Genomic DNA, 19,409 nt, shown 5'->3' with positions numbered 1-19,409 from the left:
CCCGGCCGGTCCCCCCGCGCTGCAGGGGGCGCTGTGAGGCTGGGCGGCCCCGGGCCGGGCGGCGGCCGCTCCTAGTGAGCGCGGCCCCTTTTCCGGGTTTCCTCCTCCTCCTCCTCCTTCTCCTCCTCCTCCTCCTCCTCCTTCTTCGCCGCCGCCGCCGCCGCTGCCCCTTTCCCGGCCGGCGGCCGCCGCTGCTGGTGCCGCCGCCGCAGCCGCCGCCTCGGGGCCGCGAGCCGAGCGGAGGCCGACGCGGAGCGCGAGCGCGGCCCGCCTCGCCGCCCCGCCGGCCGCTCCAGGGCCCGGCCGGCTCGGCCGGCGCCCCCCGCGCCCCCAGCCCGCCCGCCCCCGCGGGCCAGGCCTGGCGTGGCCGCCCGCCGCCGCGCTCCTCCTCCTCCTCCGGCGCCCCGCGGCCCGCCGCCTCCTCAGCCCGCCGCCCCGCGCCCCCCGCCGCGCCGCCGCCCTCTGCGCCCCGCGGCGCCCCCCGGTCCCGCCCGCCATGCCCGGCCCGGCCGCGGGCAGCAGGGCCCGGGTCTACGCCGAGGTGAACAGCCTGAGGAGCCGCGAGTACTGGGACTATGAGGCTCACGTCCCGAGCTGGGGGTAAAGCCGCTGCCCCCACCCCCGCCCGGCCGCCCCCCCCCCCCGGCGCAAACCGCATTGGCCCCCCACCCCGCGCGGTCTGCCTCCCCAGCCGCCCCGCCGCTGGCCGGCGCTTTCTCGGGTCTGGGGTGGGAGGCAGAGCCCCCTCCCCCCCACCCCACCCCCCCACCCCCCGCTGCACATGTCCTCGTCTCCCTGTCCCCCTTTTTCCCCGCCTTGCGCACCCCTCTCTCCCCCTTACCCCAAAGAATGCTTTCTTACTGAGAAGTGTAGGGTCCAGGGACTGAAGCCTTATGAAAATGAGAGAGCAGCCCTTCCTCCTTACACTTCTGGGTTTCTATTTGGGGTGGGCAGTCAGCAGCTGTCCTCTGGAGCTATTAAAATTCTCTGCCTTTTTAGTTTTTGAAATGAGGCTGGGTGGGAGGAAATCTTTTAAAGACATCCACATTCTCAAAGCAGGCGCTGTCTACCTTTGGGGTGTGAGGTATAAGGCATTTGTTGTGGAGCCCCAGGCAGTGGGGCACCCTCTGAGCCCCCAGGATGGATGCTTTGCTCACCCTTCTAGATTGGCTCAGAGCCGTGCCTTCCTACCTCTGCTCCCCAAGTTGTGATTGACCAATTAGGAGCTGTGAGCAGAGTGAAAGGAGCCAAGTTTATGTTGTGGCTTTCATTTAGGGAATGAGTTGTGTCCTGATGTATAGACGTTTCCAATGCTTGATTAATGGAAGTGACTGGATGGGGGTATATAGTGGGCATAGGCTTGGTTAATCCCAAGTCCTGGCATTTATGTGTCACTCTTGCCTTTCACAGTAATCAAGATGATTACCAGCTGGTTCGAAAACTTGGTCGGGGAAAGTATAGTGAAGTATTTGAGGCCATTAACATCACCAACAATGAGAGAGTGGTTGTAAAAATTCTCAAGGTGAGTGCCTTATGAGTGGCATTAAAAATTTTGTTCACGGGTCCCGAGGTAAACTCCAGCCACATTGTAGAATGAGCAGTGCACGCTCTCGTCTCACACATCTTCTGTCTGATGTCCCTTTGCTGCTACTCCTCCCACCTGTTTTCCTTCTTCCTTTGAAGAAAGTACGTAGACCTGTTTGAAATCAAAGCATGATCGTTCAGGAACATACTTGTCCTGAAATGTCACTGTGGTCTCCCAAAGTGAAAATTCCAAAGGGGTCCATTTGTTACAAAAAGAAATAGGGATTCGTATGAAAGAAAAGTTTTTCCAGTGAAGATCCTATCAATTCAAGGGCTCCTTGAGCACGGAGTTTGTTACCCTTGGTGCTTAAAGTGATTCCAGAAAGAAAGTTGGAAGAAATTAGAGCAGCTCCAAAGATGAGTTTGAAGCTTGGGTAGAAACACCTCAGCGGATGATCAATTGATTCGTCTCCTTTGGCAGTAAAAGTGTGTCAGGTGGGGTTGGATACGGTGAACCAATAGTGCCCAGAAGGTTCACTGTTGCTTATCAAATAGTAAAAGTGAAATTGGGAGCAGTAGAAGAGTATGCTTACAATCGCTAAAATTAATAGTTGAAACAGTCTTTGTGTCTGGTCAGTTGCGCCAAGTTTGATAAAGATACACCTTTTGTTGTCTCTTTGGTGAAGACATGATCTTAATGAGCATGAAAAGTTGGCTAAATTCTCCTTCAGGTAACTGGTTGGATGGCTTTAATAATATTTTATAGGGTGTACTAAAAAAAAAAAGGGTAATTCTAGGCTCCATGAAGGGTCTTCATCGTTGCCAGATCATTTAATGTGTGTGCATGTCATTCAGTGAAATATCGAAAAGACTAAAGAATGATTAATATTAGCACTTTTGCATATACAAGATTTCCAATGTGGCCATTTTGGACAGGCTCCGTGAATAAGGATATGGGATTGGAAAGCTGTTTTTGTGTCTTAAGGATAGAGTTAGGGTAGCTGTGTCCCTGGTTAGCATGAGGGGTCAGGCTTACACTGTCTGAAAATCAGTTTTCAGAAAAGTGATCAGCCCTGTTAGTACCACCCGAGCCTAGTGATGCAGAAGCAGAGTTGCAGTAGACAGAAGTAGGCAAAGTTATCTGTGCCCTCAGAGGCACTGGGGGTGAGAAGTGAGGAATTGATACTGAAGATGTGGAGTTTGACTCCCCTCTTCCCCAAATGTGAACTGGACCTGAAAAGTCACATGGTCTTTTTTTTTTTTTTCTTTACAAGCGTAAATATTTAAAGAAATGTTCCCTTCAGGGAAGTCACCTGGGTAAGCCATATGATTTTTTCCTTTATACATAAGCATAAATGTTTTTAATATAAGCTGCTTAAAATCTTTCTAGGAAGTGAGCAAGGCATAAGTTGAACTTAGGAATATCCATATTCCACTGCTGTGCATTTGGAAGAATGAACTGCTGACTCCAGAACAATTTCAGAAAAATAACTAAACTTTTATGCAATAGCAGCATTTTTAGAATACGTGTGTAACTTCCTGTGGTGTCTTTTTTGGAGGAATGACCTTTAGGTATATATATATAAGTGACAGCACATTCATGCAAGAGAACATCGAGTTGCTCTTTAGTCTTCCTTCTAGAGATCTTCATAGCATCCGTTCCTGGATAGTTTTCCCCCTAAAGATTCACAGGATATGTTTAGGGAACCCAACAAGGAAGCTGAAGGTTATTTTTACAGACGAGAAACCTAGGCACAGTAAAACTTACTTGATACCACTATGTAGAAATGATCCTTAGCCAGAACTCCTGTTTCCTACGTCTTCCTCTCTTTCCTCATTTTAGCATGGGCTTGTAAGATCTTCAGAATAAGTTCCCGTGTTCTGGAATAAGACTTGGGAGGCTCCTTGGATGCTCTAGGTAATGAAGTGTTCCTTGTATCTTTTCCATACAAGTTCTTTTCAGGGTACAGCCTGAACCAACTTCGTTGCCACTGGTGAAAACCACCCTCACTTCTTTTTTTTTTTTCCCAAAGCCCTGTGGCATTTCTATCCTGATTTTGTTCTATCTGAAGGATGGGGTAAGAATCTACTAATGGTATTGTGGTTTTCTCGTTTTCACAGGCTGAATTAAAGTGGATTAAAAGTATTGTTTGTTTGTTTTTAAAAAAGGACAGGGTCTTGATCCCAAGTTGTGCACTCCTATTCAGATAAGTTATGACTAATATCTGCTGTTACGGTGTTTGGTCATAGGAAATTAGGTCCTTAGCAGAGTACCAGCTGCTCATAATTTAGAGGAATTTAGAAAAAACTTCCTCTTCATAAAAGGCCTACTGTATTTCAACGGCAGGAAGGAACTTATGTATTCATGTACACACAGTGACGGAGATATAAGGTATATTCCTTGAAGACAGGGCTGTCTTCCCCTTTGGTCAGTAACATTTTCCTTCAGTTCTTTCCAGTATATGAGGATAGTCAGATGGAGAATGACCGCAGAGGAATTCTATCATTTAATTTGTATCCATAGATTTTTTTTGGTCAAAACATATTGGAGCTCTTTAAGAGGTTTTAGGAATTTAGAAGTTGGTGAGCAAAATTTTACTGTCTATTTTGAAGTGAAATTCTGAAGTTGAAATTTTTTAAATGTTCCAGTCAATAGGAAGGTTATATCTTTTTTGGCCAAAATTGTTTTGAGGAGGAAAAAAAAAAGAGGGTGGGTGGGAAGGGTTAACAGGAGGGCAGAAATCCACTTTAGTGCTGAAAGTTCCTTTTGATTCTGAACAATCCATTGCTCAGTTCCTTTGTAGTACCTCTTAGGAAGGTATACACAGAAATAAAAGCATTTGGCCATTTCGGACAACTTGTAGCATTTTTTGGGCACCACCTATGTATGGATTTCAGCTCTTCTTGGGATCCTTCAAGTGAAAACTACTGTTTCCTAAATAGAAGTGAAGAGCAATACCATTTTTAAATAAACGTGTACAGTGTTTTGAACCCATGCTGCCCTGACTTGGAAATTCTCATATAAGAGAATGAGTTGGTAGTCTGTTGGTAGTCTTAATTTCATAAAGAGTTGGGCAAATCCATTTTTCCCCCGGAGGAAAAACAAGGAATGGTGGTAATACAAGTTTACTTGTTAAGTGGGCTTAACATATTTGTAGAAGTTTCTAAAATGTGAGGTGAGGAGGTGGTGGTAAAAGAAGGATGGGAGGCCTGCCAATGACCCATCTTGTGGGGTTACTTCAGAGTGAGCAGGCGACTCCTTGGTTGTATCAAAGTGATGTTTGCTCATGCTGGTGCAGGGCTTTCTCCTTTATTTCTGCTTTCTCCGATGGTAGTTTTTTTCCCTCCAGGTACTTTGTTAGGCAAATATACCAAGACATCATCTTCCTGAAGCAAGACATTAGTATTAATTTATCTAAAGTTTTTGTGATTTTTTTTTTTTTTTTTTAGTTCCCACAAATGTCTTACGGTATAAAAGTAGTTAAAATGGTATTATGAAAGTGTTACTAACATCAAAAATAATATCAATTTCTAAAATTATGTGTGAACTAGTCAGTGCTGTTTCTTTTTTCTTTTAAGATTTTTTTTATTTGGGGCACCTGGGTGGCTCAGTCGTTAGGCGTCTGCCTTTGGCTCGGGTCATGATCCCAGGGTCCTGGGATCGGGCCCCACATCAGGCTCCCCACTTAGCGAGGAGACTGCTTCTCCCTCTCCCTCTCCCTGCTGCTCCACTACTTGTGCTTGCTCTCTGTCAAATAAATAAGTAAAATATTTTTTTAAAAATCTTATTTATTTTATTTGATAGAGATGGTGTGTGCGCATGCAAGTACAAGCAGAGTGGGGGGGGCAGAGGGAGAGAGTATATAAAGCAGACTCCTCACTGAGTGCGGAACCTGATATGGAGCTCCATCTCACGACCCCGAGATCATGACCTGAACTGAAACCAAGAGTTGGATACCCAACCACCTGAGCCACCCAGTCGCCCTAGTCATTGCTGTTTCCAATATTGCGGTTGTAGGGTCTGAGCTTGAGAGTGCAGTGAAACAGAATCATGAAATAAGGGAGCAGAGAAACCTTAGAACCCAAACCCTTTTTACAGATAAACTGAGACTCAGAGCATGCCGTTTGCTCAGAGTCACATGGTTAGGGGATGTAAGCACTAGGGTCCTGGTCTTCTGCCCCTCTAATGGATCTTGTAGATGTGAGAAGCAGTTAGGACATTTGCTGGGTATTTGACTTCTTGAGGTGTTGAACTGTACTGGAAAGATGGATAAACACTCACTAGAAATCAAATGAATTTGTTCCTAATGGTTTTGGGGATTGGGATTCTTCTGGAAGGAAATGCTTGACTTGGACAGGTACTAGATGGAGTGCGGAACAGATGAATACCCAGAGAACTATAGGGACCCAGCCAGGGGCTCTCTGGTTTGGGTCTGCAGCAGCATGGTGAATGCATAAGTGAAATGTTATTTTGCTCTCTTGGTTTGAAGCCACAATAACCAGTGTTTTTATACTTTTTTAACCCATACAGTTCCCTCATCATGATGACTTGCCAGATATGGGTGCTAACAACTTTGTCCCTCTAATATATTAGGGTTGGAGAGTGAACCATTTGTAAAAAGAATATCTTGACATAGAGGACCCATTTTCATGTGTATGGTGTGGCTGTAGATACTTTCTAGAGCCTGATTTTAGGATCTGTCCCCTCATGATGAGGGCAGTATAGTGTTAAGTGCTATAAATGGAGGGCAGGAGACTTGGGTTCTAGAACCAGCATCTTCATTTATACCCAGTTGACTCTTTTTTCCTATCAATAAAATGGATATATGTTTCTTGTGGAACTCATAGGTTGTTGGGAGAATTAAATGAGATCTGGAGAGATGGGTAGGTAGATGACAGTGTTTTAGTCATCTACACAGGGCTCCTTTCCCAAAAGTGGCCCTGGAAGTAGACTGCCTGCGATCAGATGGGCATTCCCAACACTCTGCAGCTCTGTGACCTTGAGCAGTTATTTAAACTCTGCCTCAGCGTCCTCATGTAAAAGTGCTCCAATAGTAACTCCTCTCAAAATACTATTAAAAGTGGATTAAATGTGCTTAAAACAGTGCCTGGCACTTAGAAAGCAATAAAGTATGGTTCTAAAAACAATATTTCAGTTGGGCCACGTGAATGATTTCAGAGGGCAAAACCAGTAGTAGAAAGGATTGTACCACTCTCTTGATGAGATTCAAAAGGCCTGCTGTATGCCTTGCTTTTTTAAATTAAAACACACCCACCCCCCTGACAATAAACAGTCTCAAGGAGTCGATAACGTAACTGGAAAGATGGGACTTGAAAGATTAAGGGAAGAGTTGCTGTGAACAATTAATATTGCTCAGATAATGTTTATATTTGGGTCAGTTGCAGTGGATTTGAGAGATGCTCCCAAGGTAGTAAAATAAATGCTGTCATCGAGGCTGAACTTTTCTTCCTTACTCTGTCCTGCATCCCTGGCAACCAGTTTTCATTGTGATTGTTTACTGCAGGTGACAAAACTCTGTTGTCACTGTGGCACTGGAATAAAAGTAATTCCAGATTTGGAAGTTCTACACCACCTTCCCACCTGTCTTGAATTTATTAATTCAGTTGTGCTTATAAAGAAATGAAAATGGGACTTTGCCTGTTCTTATGCCCTTTGTATATGTTAGTTCACAAATTCAATCAATCAAATGCTAGTAGTTGAAATCATTCTCAGATCTGGCTTTTTAAAAATCAGCCTTAAGTAAATAGGACTGATCACTGGCTTCATTAACAAAGCAGCCCATCACTAAGTTTGTCTTTTAAGTTTTTCAGTGTTGGTCAATAGGGAGAGAAGAGTAGTATCTTAACTCTTGGATTATGTTGAACAAGGTTGTCCTGAATAGCTGGGACTCTGCACCAGGTGGGCTGAAACCTTTGGGAAACTTCCTTCCACCCCCTCTCTTTGTCGCTCTTTCTTTCTCTTTCTCTTTCTTGTTTTTTCCTTCCCTCCCTCCCTTTCCTTCCTTTCCTAAGCTCATGCACAGAAAATTTCAAATTGAGTTTTTTCCTTTTAAACATTCTCTGTAGGTGTGTGCCAGAATTCATTTATTACTGAAACTTGATTTAATACTTTAATTTCTTTTTTCTTTTTTAAGCTTTTTGCCATTTTGCTCTACTAGACTTTGAGTAAAAAAGAATATTGGGAAACAGCTGAACTGATTCATTTTGAATCTTTTAAACAGATATTCTCTGAATTGAAATAAATGAACCTTAACTGGGAGAGACTTTGTCTAGCAGGATGAAATGATGAGACTATGATGGAAGTGTGTATTTTCTCTGTGTAGCTACAGGTGGATGAATGCAAACGCTGGGCTACAGCTCAAAGCATTCTTATTTTCATGAAATCCTTGGTCTGTTTTCCATAGGATGTGAAGGGTCTTCCTTTATAAATTCTAACCTTTTCTCTTTAATTCTGTTTACAGCATTAAAATGATCACTTTCATTCCCAGGGAGCTCATTGGTTTTTTAGCTTCTAGAGCATCTCCCAGGTTCAGAAGAATAAGCTTGAGGCTAAAGGGAGTTCCCTATGGCCTGGTTCCTGTAGAGAATAGATGTCCATGCTTTGGAGGAGTATCCTGGGCTGTAGGTCACTTTCTTCTTTTATAATCTCTTGGTCTTTTGTCAGGATGTGAGGACTCCAGGTGCTGTGTGAGTCCATTGTGCCACTTGAGAATTGCCATGCTGTCCCCAGTCTCTAGGTGAGGAAATTGTTGGACAGGTGACAGTTGGGTAGCAAAATATGCTCCCTTGCTCCCTAAATTACCTGAGGACATAATAAGAGATACCTTAATCTCAGTGTCATCGTCCAGGAACCGTGTGCCTGCCTGACCTGTTGCTGACTAACAAGAGGGCAAAGCAAGACTTTATATGGAGCATTGTCATAAAGGCAACTGACTTAGTGGATTAACCCTGTACTAATTCACCATTAGGGGGAGAGCAAGGTTTCTGGTGTATACAGATCTCTGGCTCTGGTGTATTTTCTCCTCTGTAACCACTCTCACAGATCTGTAACTGCTTTCCAACTCTAGAATTTTCTTACATTGAATATACTGGTAGCGGGGCGCCTGGGTGGCTCAGTCGTTAGAAGCGTCTGCCTTCAGCTAAGGTCATGATTCCAGGTCCTGGAATCGAGCCCCATATCCAGCTTCCTGCTCCGTGGGAAGCCTGCTTCTGAACCCTCTACCCCCCCCCCCCCCCGGCTTGTGTTCCCTCTTTCCCTGTGTTTCTCTCTGTCAAATAAATAAATAAAACCTTTAAAAAATATATATATATATATATATATACTGGTAGCATTGGCTGAATTTATAGATACAATAGCCAGCTTTTATTTTTCTTTTAACTTTTTGACATCAGACTTAAAGAAAAGTTACAAGAATCCCCATATATCTTCCCCCAGATTTCTCAAATGTTAACATTTGCTTTATGCCTTCTCTCTCTCATATATAAACACACATATATATGTGTATAAACGTATGTAATTATGTGCTTGAGAGTAAATCACAGTGATCCTTACTATAGTGTGCATTTCCTAGAAACAAGGACAATTCTTATGTACCCCCACAGTGCCATGATCAAAAATCAGAAACTAACATTGATACAATGCTGTTAGCTAATCTACGGCCCCTGTTCTCATTTGCCAATTGTCTTATATAATGTTTTTATAGTAAAAGAAAATCCCAGGTCATGTGTTACATTCAGTTGTCATATCTTTTTAATCTGGAACAGTTGTTGATTCTGTTTCCTGATACTGACATTTTTGAAGCCTATTCTGTAGTGTGTCCTTCTCTGGCTGTTTTTTTTTTGATCAAGTTGTACTTCATGTTTGAGTGCTTTATTTCCCCCAAAGTCTTGAGCTCCCTAATTATGAAAAAGGGAATAACCCTAACCCTAACCCTAACCCTAACCCTAACCCTAACCCTAACCCTAACCCTAACGATACCTAAGTGGAAGTGGGAGAGCGACACAGTAGCCAGATCTACTCTCCCGGGAACCCTGACAAAGCGGAGTGGACATGAGTGTGGCAGCTGGCTTGGAAGAATGCAGCTAGATTCCAGCCTGTCAGTCAAGCACCCTGTTAAAGGTGATGCAGGTGCTCTGTGTTGTTTCATAATCTCCCTCTGTTTTGTTATGTGTTCAAAGCTGTAGCTTAGTGACCAAAAAAAGATGATGGTGTCTCTGGCATGTATATATCTCCCCTCCCACCACCATACACACACAGGCTTTTAAAATCTTATTTCATTGAAAACCCATTGGACTCTCTTTGCCTGTGGTATCAGAACTGTGTCTAGTGTATCGATGATGGAGAACTCCTTTTCCCTAGTTCACCTTTGCTCATAGCTGCACTTGGGAAATGAGAGCACCGTGGCCAAGAGGGAGGCCTACAGAGTCACTGTCTAGATCGTAATCCTTCCCCCACCCTTCATTGTCAGCTATGGGACCTTGGGCAAAGGGTTCAACGAGGCTGAGTCCACTACATAGGAATTTTGTGTTTGTCACTAACTAAAAACAAAATAATAAAGCTTCCATTTATCGAGTGCTTGCTTACTACATGCCAGTCAAGTGTTCTAAGTACTTTATAAAACGTAACTGATTGTGATGTGTCTGTTGTTCCAGAACTACTTACATTCCTCAAATTCTTTAAGACAAATAACACCTGTAATGCTAGTATTTCTGATTGCAATCTTTAATTTTTCTATCCAGCAGATGGACAGGTTAGCAAGTAGAGGTTTCCAATCAGTACTGGATCAGAGATCCGTTTTCTCCTTTGCTGATCCATCATTTCTTTCTTTAGGAGTGGTATGTGTTGGGTAGTTTTAGTGGCTCTGTGCTGATTTCAGATTCTAGATGTTGAGGAAATGGGAGTGGCAACAGGAAATGGGAGCCAGCAGCTGGGAAACAAGTTTGTAACTTGATGTCCATGAACTGGTCTTCGCTCCTGGAAGACAAAATTACATGTAACTCATTGGAAGAGCAGGTGTCTCACCATTTTGTTTCATTTTTTTCTGTTTGCAAGTGCATGATATACAGCTGTTCAGAGCTGTAGCACGCGTTGCATTTGGCAGTTATCTAGAAAAGCATTTTATTTTTAAAGTATGACATGGGTGTTCAAAATTTGTAAGTGCCCTAAATGTAACTACCTAAAGATCTGACACATATGCTATATGAGTCTGTGTTTAACTTAATCTTAAACATTCTCAAGGGCAAGTCCCACTTTTATCTTGATTTCTTTTTTCTAATTTAGACACACTCTCTAACATTGTGTGCAAGATAGCACAATAGCCCCTCGATTAGCTGACGTTTTAAGGTTTTATTTATTAACTTCAAAAGGAATCTCACTTCTGATTACTCTTGTGTATTTAAGCCAGTGAAGAAAAAGAAGATAAAACGAGAGGTTAAGATTCTGGAGAACCTTCGTGGTGGAACAAATATCATTAAGCTGATTGACACTGTGAAGGACCCTGTGGTAGGTGCCTGACGGGGGAGAAGGAGAAAGTGTGTGCATGCCTGTGTGTGTGGTGTGATACAGAATGTCAAAATAATGAGAAACATTACATAGTGGGAATGACTGTGTTCATCTTTACTACTGAGTAGTTTTGAAAACCACAAAAAATCATGGTGGCCCAAAGATGAAGTAGCCACGACCACTTTTATGGAACCTAAAAGTGTGTATAGAAAAATTCCTATCCCAAGTTTATTAGCTCACTCTGATTTAGCCCACAAATGTTCGCTGATTGTCTTCTTTAAGCCCCAACTTTTCTTCCAGTTTTGAAAGCTTATTACCACCAATTAGCCTTATTTTGCTTCACTTAAGTAAGCCTGACATCTGAAAGTCTGGGCTTATAGAAGGAAATACCAAATATCTCCTATCTCCACGTGGACACCTGGCATAGAGATCACAGCCCACAGACCCTTTGAGGAAGGCATCTTGCTGTTTCTCATCCTAGGCCTTAAATCACTGTCTGTCCCTGCGGCTCACATTGCATATGCTGATACAACTAAACTGGTTTTGTTAAAAATGCTTACTTTGTAGCCATTTTAGATGTGCTCTTTAATTTTGTTTTCTCGGGGAGTAAACTTTATGATTAGCTAAAGTTTGTATGTACCATCTCCCATCCCATTTCTGTTCTACCTCACCTGTTTTCCTATCCTCCCATGCTAGCGTGTCGTGTAAGAGGTGGGTCTTCGCTTCTGTCTGCTGAAGACGTGGTAAAGAAACAGTGTGCTAGCGAACATGCCGCTTACTGTGCGCCGCACTGTTCGGGACCTCACACAGTCCTCAACAATCCACTGGAGTAGGTGCTATTACTGGGCCACATTGTTACATTGTACAGATAGGACAGCTGAAGGCTAGGGAGGTTCAGTAATTTGCTCAAGATCACACAGGATCATTAAACTGAAGAATAAGGAAAATTTTGCCTTTGGGACCCTAAAAAGACTGAGAAGAATGGTTGTAAGCTAGATTCTAGCTAATTGGCATTAAAAATATATCCCGGCCCGAGGAACTCAGATTGATTTTAGAATGACTAACTCTGGACTCCATCATCTTTGAAAACGGCCTGCAGTGTGAGCCAGTACATATTACTGTTGTACCAGTGGCCTCTGCATTTTGGCTTTTTTTTTAAGGTAATAGGACTCAATGATACTTGTCTTACTGATACTGTAATGTGTTGCTTAAGGCATGTGTGTGTTTTATATAATGTGGAACACAAGTAAATTAAAATTGGATGAAAACCAAGGGGAGAGCCCTCCTCCCCTAACTTGTAGGGAGTTGGGCTCACTCCCAGGCAGTAGAGAGATCTGGTGGTCTTGACGAAGCCCTGTACCCCTGTACCCTTCGGGCTAGTGAGGAACCCTTTGACCAGCGCTGCTGGGACTGCTGCTCGTTCGGACAAAGCCCCGTGTGCATGTACTGTACCCTGTTTCCTGGGTAACTTTTACCTGCTTCCTTGAGCAAAACTTCCCAGCCATAAAGTTTTCCAAGGTGATTTTCTTTCTATAACCCTTTAAGCCCCTGCTTTTCTCTTAAATTCGAAAGCTTATTACTGCTAATGAGCATTATTTTACCTTACTTAAGTAAATCTGACGTTTGAAAAATTTATACAAGGAAATATTAGACATTTGGTACTCATTGCATTAAATGAGTATGATTTTGGGGGGTGCAGGGAAACACATCTACCTTGTAAATTGAGACATTCTCTAGTGGTCTCTAGCCAAGGCAGTAATTTCACATTATAGCCTACTGATAATCATAGATATTTTCCTTTTGGATCCTGAAAAGGCCTACGATAGATTCCCACGACAAATGATAATTCTGTAAAATGCATCTGGCTCGCTAAACCAAGATGAAAACATGTCACTCCTTTTGTGGTTGGCAGACTGGAACACTGCAGAGTATAATTCTTCACATAATGTGCCAGGCCCACAGACAGGTTGGTCAGAGAATACATCTCCTTTAAAAAAAAAAAGAAGAAGAAGAAGAACCTTATGAAAAATGTCAACCATTTACGAAAGTAAAGTGAATAAGATAATGAACCTCCCTGCACACATCACTCAACTTTAGCAGTGCCACAACCTCGTGGCCAATTTTGTTTCACCCCCCTGCCACCCACTTTCCCACCGCCCACCATCCCCACTTATTTCGAAGCAAATTCCAGACACACAGTCTCAAGAGAATACTTTCTTAATAGGCTCTCCCTGATGAGTGAATCCCGTTTTCATTTAAGTGGGATTTGGGGATGGATCGGTACAACAGAAACAAAGCACGTTTAGTGTTTGAATACTTATAAGGCATTACTCTTCTCTCTTTCAGTCAAAGACCCCAGCTTTGGTATTTGAATATATCAATAATACAGATTTTAAGGTGCGTATATGCTTTTTCTTTCTGGCATGGGGTTAATGGGGGATGGGCAGGTGGCGATAAGTACTGTGGTTACTCCAGAACAAAAGGGGGCCAGGAAAAGGCCTTGGTGAGAGTGGGAAGTAACAAATCGGATTCCTTACCGCATGAGTATAGGATGCAGAAAGTGGGTAGGGTTCTTGTATTTGGTGAAATTACTCATCACCCTTTGCCTTGCTTACTCTGGGAATAGCTGCTGGGCTGGGTCTAAGCTAATGCCTCATCTATAACACTCCTGTTTTACACAACATTGTTTTAAGTAAATATTTGATTTGCATAGGAATCTTCCCTTGTTGATAGGAAGTGGTAAACGGATACAGGGCTCATGTGAAAAGAAGCAGGACATGGGATTCAAGCTGTCAAGAGTGTGTGTGTGTTCACGAACACTGTATACAAAGCAAATGACACAGAAAAGGTAGTTAAGTGTCGCTGTGCTTTAGAAAAGCCCTATCCTGGGTTATTTACATTTCTTGTAATGCATGTTAATTTAGACTTAATGTGTTCTTCTAAAAGCATGATTTTAAGCTGGTTTTTTCAAGAGTTTTTTTTATTATTAATAGTTCAGACACTACAACCTTAACTTCTGGTAAGGTTTTTGGGGCCAGTTATTCTGGACATGGTAGAACGTAACATGAAAACCAATATAAGAACAAAATAGTGGTGTTGATTTTGAAGGGTGTTTGGAGAGCTTTTAGGTTATTATAATACTCTGTCAATGAATCAAAGACTTGTGATTTTGTTGTGATGGAAGTTAGGACCAAAATCACATCAGCAGTTGAAAAATGCTGGTATCAGGAGTGAAGCTTTTGGGTGAAAATAAAAGAGCTTTATCTCACATTTAATTTTTCTTAGGTAATCACTCTAAAACAACTCTAAAATAGGGTTAATTAGTGGAAAATAAACGGGACTATAATTTATGAAGCAATAAGCAAGTTTTATATACAGTGTAGCTTTTCCACGTGTAACAAGTTTCCTTGTTAGTGTGACTCCTTACAGGTGAAGTCAACAGTGAACTCTTAACAGTAGGATGTAAATGTTTTCATCACCCTGATGGTGCTTAGCCAGTAGAGTTTTTTGTGATACACATGGTTGATCCCACTTTTGCTGTGAATGACCCAAGTTTATCAAGGTGTGCGCATTTCTTAGTGAAACCGAACATTTTCCTGAATACCAAAGTTTAAAAGCTGGTCTTAATGAAACTTCATATGAAATGCCTAAATTTTAAATGCTACTGCTTCCTTAATGAGTTTTTACCAGTTGTCTGGCCACACATATAAAATTTTCACTTCAGCATTTTGTGTTTCTTAAATTGACAGCTGCCCTGTGGATTTAACAGCATGCAGAAGATGGGTTAGCAGGAATTTTTAACTCCCTGGAGAAATCTTACTTCTCTTGCATCTTAACTCTCAAAAGGCTGTTTTAAATGGCACACATTCTCTAGGAGCTTTCTTTAAAGACATCTTGGAAAATTTATGTTTTCTGAGGCTTGTGTATCTGAAAACATTTTTATTTTATCTTCCTAATTAATGGACTTGCCATGGCATAGAATTCTGGGTTGTAACTAATAATTTTCTCAGAATTTTGAAGAGCTTTTTCCATTATTACCACTGAAGCCATTCTGGTTTCACCTTATGTGATCTGTTTTGGGTTTTGGTTTTTTCTTTGGAAAGCTTTTAGGATTTTCTCTTCCGTCGCAGTCTGTGAAATTTCACAATGATGTTCCTTCGAATGGGTCACTTTTATCTTTTGTTCTGGACACTTGCTGGGCTTTTTCAATCTAGAAACTCATGTCCTTCCGTTTTAGAACAGTATTTTTGACATTCTTTGATTTTCTTCCCTTCTTTGTTCTCACTTTCTAGAACTCATTCAAATGTTAGACTTCATCTCTTAGCTCTGTTCTGTTCTCAGAACTTTTAAAAGTAGTGTCCTGTTCTTTTATGTAATATCTTCTATTCTCTCACTGAGAATGTGTGGGTTTTCTCCCCCACCCCATGTTTTCTTCTTGTGGTCTTTTCTCAGTTTTTCTTTCAAATTCTTTTTTATGTGTGTGTTCTTCTTTTTGTCTCTGTTGCAATTGTCTGAAATGTCATGGTTTTTGACTGTCTACTCTTAAGAGTTATGAAATTACTGATGACTGCTTGTCAGCTCCTTTCTGGAGGATGTGAGCCTGGCTGCGAGCCTCCCGGCCTCCAGCAGAGGAGCCTGGTGGGGAGTGTTAATGTGCGCTTTCACGAAACACCCCATTTCCAGTGTGATGTTTTAAACTTGTTTTCTTGTTTTCAGCTGAATCTGTTGACTCTCTTTCATTGATACCTGGGGTCACCAGTTCTTTCGGGAGTTCTTCCATGTGCAGCTGTCTGCTTCTGGAGCCCTCTGCTCTTGGCAGAATTTGGTCTGCTATGTCAGTTGGACATTTTTTTCTTGCTTCAAGATGTTGTCATCTCTTCCATTCTCTTAGTTATTGGGAGTGAATCCCCCAAGCCCCACTCCTTTTACTGTTACTTTAGAGGAGCTTCAAGAAGAAACAGGGTAGGATGTGTTTGGTCTGCGATATCACACTGGAGGGCCCCCGTGAGTGGTCAAGCAAGCCCTGCCATTTTAGTCAGCTTACAAGATTGTTAAATATCAGGTAGCCAATACGTGTTTTGGAAGAGCAGATCATGACAGGACCGTCATTTTCTGCTCCAGGTAGTATGACAGGCCGCAAATAGGGAAGTCAGCTAGTTTAATGTCCTCATGAAGGCTTTTTATTTTGTCCTGTGTCTAATTAGAAAAGCTTGTTTTTATTTTTTCATTTTACTGTTAAGTGTATCAGGAACTGGATTTAAGGTATCGCTCAGAGGAGGTTTGTCCCAGGTTTAGTATCAGAGGTGAATCAGCAGTGATACAACCCACAGCCTGTTCTTTTCAGAATTTTTTATGGTTGTAATTGATCATAAATTTTTATCCATAATTTCCTTTTATTGTAGATTCCTGATTATCCTAACTTCATAAAATAAGTTGAGCTCTTCCTTTCTATTCTCTGAAAGTTTATATGAAATAGGGATTATCTACTTGTCTTTTGGGAGAGAAGGGAGACTTTGGACTATACTTGCCTTTTCAGAATGTACATCTAAGTGAAGGGCTTATCCTGGTTTTTTTTGTCTCTTCGTGAGTTTGAATGATAACGATTTCTAAGGTCCACTTTCAATTTTATTTACACAAAGTTAATAGAATTTTCTTAGGGCTTAAAGACTAATGTTTATAATTATGTTTTCATTTACATTTTCAACATTATTTGGGACTTTTCTCTCTTTTCAAAAAATTGCCAGTATTGCTAGAGATCTCTTTTACTAATACTTTCAAAGAACCAGTTTTTGGTTTTATTGCTCAAATGTTTCCTTGTTTCTGCTCCTATCTTAATTATTTTCTTTCTTCCTCCCTTCTTTCTTCCTTAACTGTTTTCATTCTTGGGTTTTCATTGTTTTCCCCCAACTTCTTGAGTGGAAGTCTGCTCATTTCATGTGTTCCTATCTTTCTTGATTGGTGGTAAGTGGGCTTTAAGTCTGTGCAACATCAAGCAGCGCCTTAGCTACGTTCCTTGGTTATGGAACTCACTTCTGTATCGTTTTCAAATTAGAAGTACAAATTCCAGGGGCCCCTGGGTCGCTCAGTCGGTTGAGCGCTAGTCTCTTGGTTTTAGCTCAGGTCGTGATCTCAGGGTCATGGGATGGAGCCCTGTGTCATGCTCAGCACTCAGCTCAGAGTCTGCTCATCTTTACCCTCCCTCTCTGCCTCCTCTCCTGCTCCTCCCCTGTGTGCACTCTCTCTCTCAAATAAATAAATAAAATCTTTATTTTGAAAAAGGAGAAGTACAGATTCCAAACTCGTGGATTTGGGTTTTTCTCCCCTGACTTTGTACTTTGCAATATTTTATTTATTTTTTTTAAAGATTTTATTTATTTGACAGAGAGACTCAGCGAGAGAGGGAACACAAGCAGGAGGAGCGGGAGAGGGAGAAGCAGGCTTCCCGCGGAGCAGGGAGCCCGATGCGGGGCTGGATCCCAGGACCCTGGGACCATGACCTGAGCCGAAGGCAGACGTGTAATGGCTGAGCCACCCAGGCGCCCCTGTACTTTGAAATATTTTAAATCTACTGAAAATCGTAAGGAGTAGCACAGTTAATACCCTCATGTTTTTCCCCTAGATTTACCAGTTGGTAATAATTACCACATCGGCTATTCGTTCTTGTCCCATCCCCACCCTCCCCTCTTTATCTCTGTCTTTTTGTTGAAATCATCTCAAAGTAAGTTGTATGCATCAATGATACTTCACTCCTAAATATACGCGTGCTGGAGCTAGATAGGACCTTTTCCTACCTGCCAGTACTGTTATAGCACACTGAAGACACTGAATACTTCTACGATAATGCCATCTGATACACAGTACAGAGTCCATATTCAAGAGTTTCCTGGTAATTATTGTCCTAGGAATGTCCTTCATAGCTGTATGTTCGTGAATAATGTGGAGGAGGCATGTGGTTTTTCAACAAAAATATTCTTTTATTGTTGATTCCTAATGTGTCTGCACTGTGTCCAGAGGAACATGACCCATATAATGTTGGTTCTTTGGACTTTGTTGACAGTTGCTTTGTGACTCTAGTGCATGGCCATATTTTATATCAAGCTTGTTAATGTAGTTCAGATCTTCTATGGCCTTACTCATTTTTCCCCTTGATAACTTCATTTTATGGTGGAGGTACTGGTTTGGTCGATTTCTCCTTGAAATCATCAGTTACGCTTCATATGTGTGAAAGAGATCATAAAAGATACATCGTGACACTCAGAAAAAAAGACAAAACTTCCAAAGGAGTAGGAAAAGCCAGTCTCTAATAGTTGAAATGAACAGTTACAGAAAACTCTCAAACTTGACATTTTCTCAAGGAAGCTAAAGTACAGTTTGTGGCAGTTTTCTATGCTTTTGGAAGAATATAAATAAAAATAAATATACATTTTAAGCAAAATATATCATCTGGACATTTTAAAGATTGGTAAGGCGTCCTGAATAGACTCCGTTTGAGAAGATAGTAGGCCCATATTGCTCTGTGGTGAAGTTCTAAATCACTTCCATGGAGGTGGGCCTTGACTAGCTGATGTCTTGAGGCCTTGTTAATGCTGTTAGTATTTTGATGTGGAGAGGATCTTCTTTATAAGACATGTTCAAGTGATTAGTAATAACTTTGATTTGCTTGATTAGTGATTTGTTCTGCTTCCTTAAATTTCTAAAAATATTGACCTTGGTTTTATTCTGGATCTTGGGGTTACATGTTAATGCCAATACTGGTGAGACTGCCTTAAGCACCTTTCACTTTATATCCCACTCCCCCTGGCTTTTTTCTTCTCCCTACGTGGGGACCACTGGGATTTCTGGACACAGACTAAGCTGTGTGGGTGAGGGAATGTGCAAGCTCTGTGTGCAGGGTGAGAGTTTGCTGTGTCGGTGATTCCCACATGTGGCTGGGAACCTTCTTGAGCTCTGTAGTCCTCCTGAATGACAGTCCTCGGGGATGGGGCTTTGGAACCTATAGCTGATTGTGATGCAGCTGAAGTACACCCACAGTCTCCGAGAACCGATGCGCATACAGCAAGAATGAGGCCCACGTGGGCATGCAGTGAGAGTGAGGCCGTTCCGATTTGGGTGGTGGTTTTAGACCAAGGAGGTTCTGAGGCTGTTGACCAAATTGCCTTTTTTCCACTGTGCTCCTCAAAGTTTCTGAGGTTAATAAAAAGTCCCAGGATGTTTCCACCTTGGCTCTTTTGAGCCATCCTGGAGTAGGCCTGATTTCTAAGAAAATGCCAGTGTGTTTGAGGCTTTGGAACCAGACTAGGATGGGTGAATAGTTTCTTCCTCAGCACCTTTGTAATCTTCTGGGAAGCATAGGCTTGTTTTG

The 19,409-nt window shown here is 42.2% G+C and overlaps 1 protein-coding gene across 4 annotated transcripts in view; it reads left to right on the top strand.

The window, feature by feature from the left end:
* Window positions 1-438: 438 nt before the first annotated feature.
* Window positions 439-19,409, top strand: part of CSNK2A2 (casein kinase 2 alpha 2) — a 37,737-nt gene continuing 18,766 nt past the window's right edge. For 2 of the 4 annotated variants that reach the window (XM_028094374.2, XM_028094365.2), the window contains exons 1-4: window positions 441-600; window positions 1,411-1,522; window positions 10,946-11,047; window positions 13,394-13,444. In XM_028094374.2, coding sequence (XP_027950175.1) covers window positions 497-600; window positions 1,411-1,522; window positions 10,946-11,047; window positions 13,394-13,444 — 369 coding nt within the window. In that variant the 5' untranslated portion in view covers window positions 441-496. Of the gene's footprint in view, window positions 601-1,410; window positions 1,523-10,945; window positions 11,048-13,393; window positions 13,445-19,409 lie in introns of all 4 variants that reach the window. The other 2 variants (XM_028094390.2, XM_088027405.1) reach the window with 2 other exon arrangements.

The sequence above is a fragment of the Eumetopias jubatus genome, unplaced genomic scaffold (genome assembly GCF_037043125.1).
Source record: "Eumetopias jubatus isolate StellerSeaLion01/CBP00866 unplaced genomic scaffold, mEumJub1_p1.0 scaffold_10, whole genome shotgun sequence".
Taxonomy (NCBI): domain Eukaryota; kingdom Metazoa; phylum Chordata; class Mammalia; order Carnivora; family Otariidae; genus Eumetopias; species Eumetopias jubatus.
The sequence above is the reverse complement of the archived record's forward strand: the minus strand, read 5'-3'. Positions and strand labels throughout refer to the sequence as shown.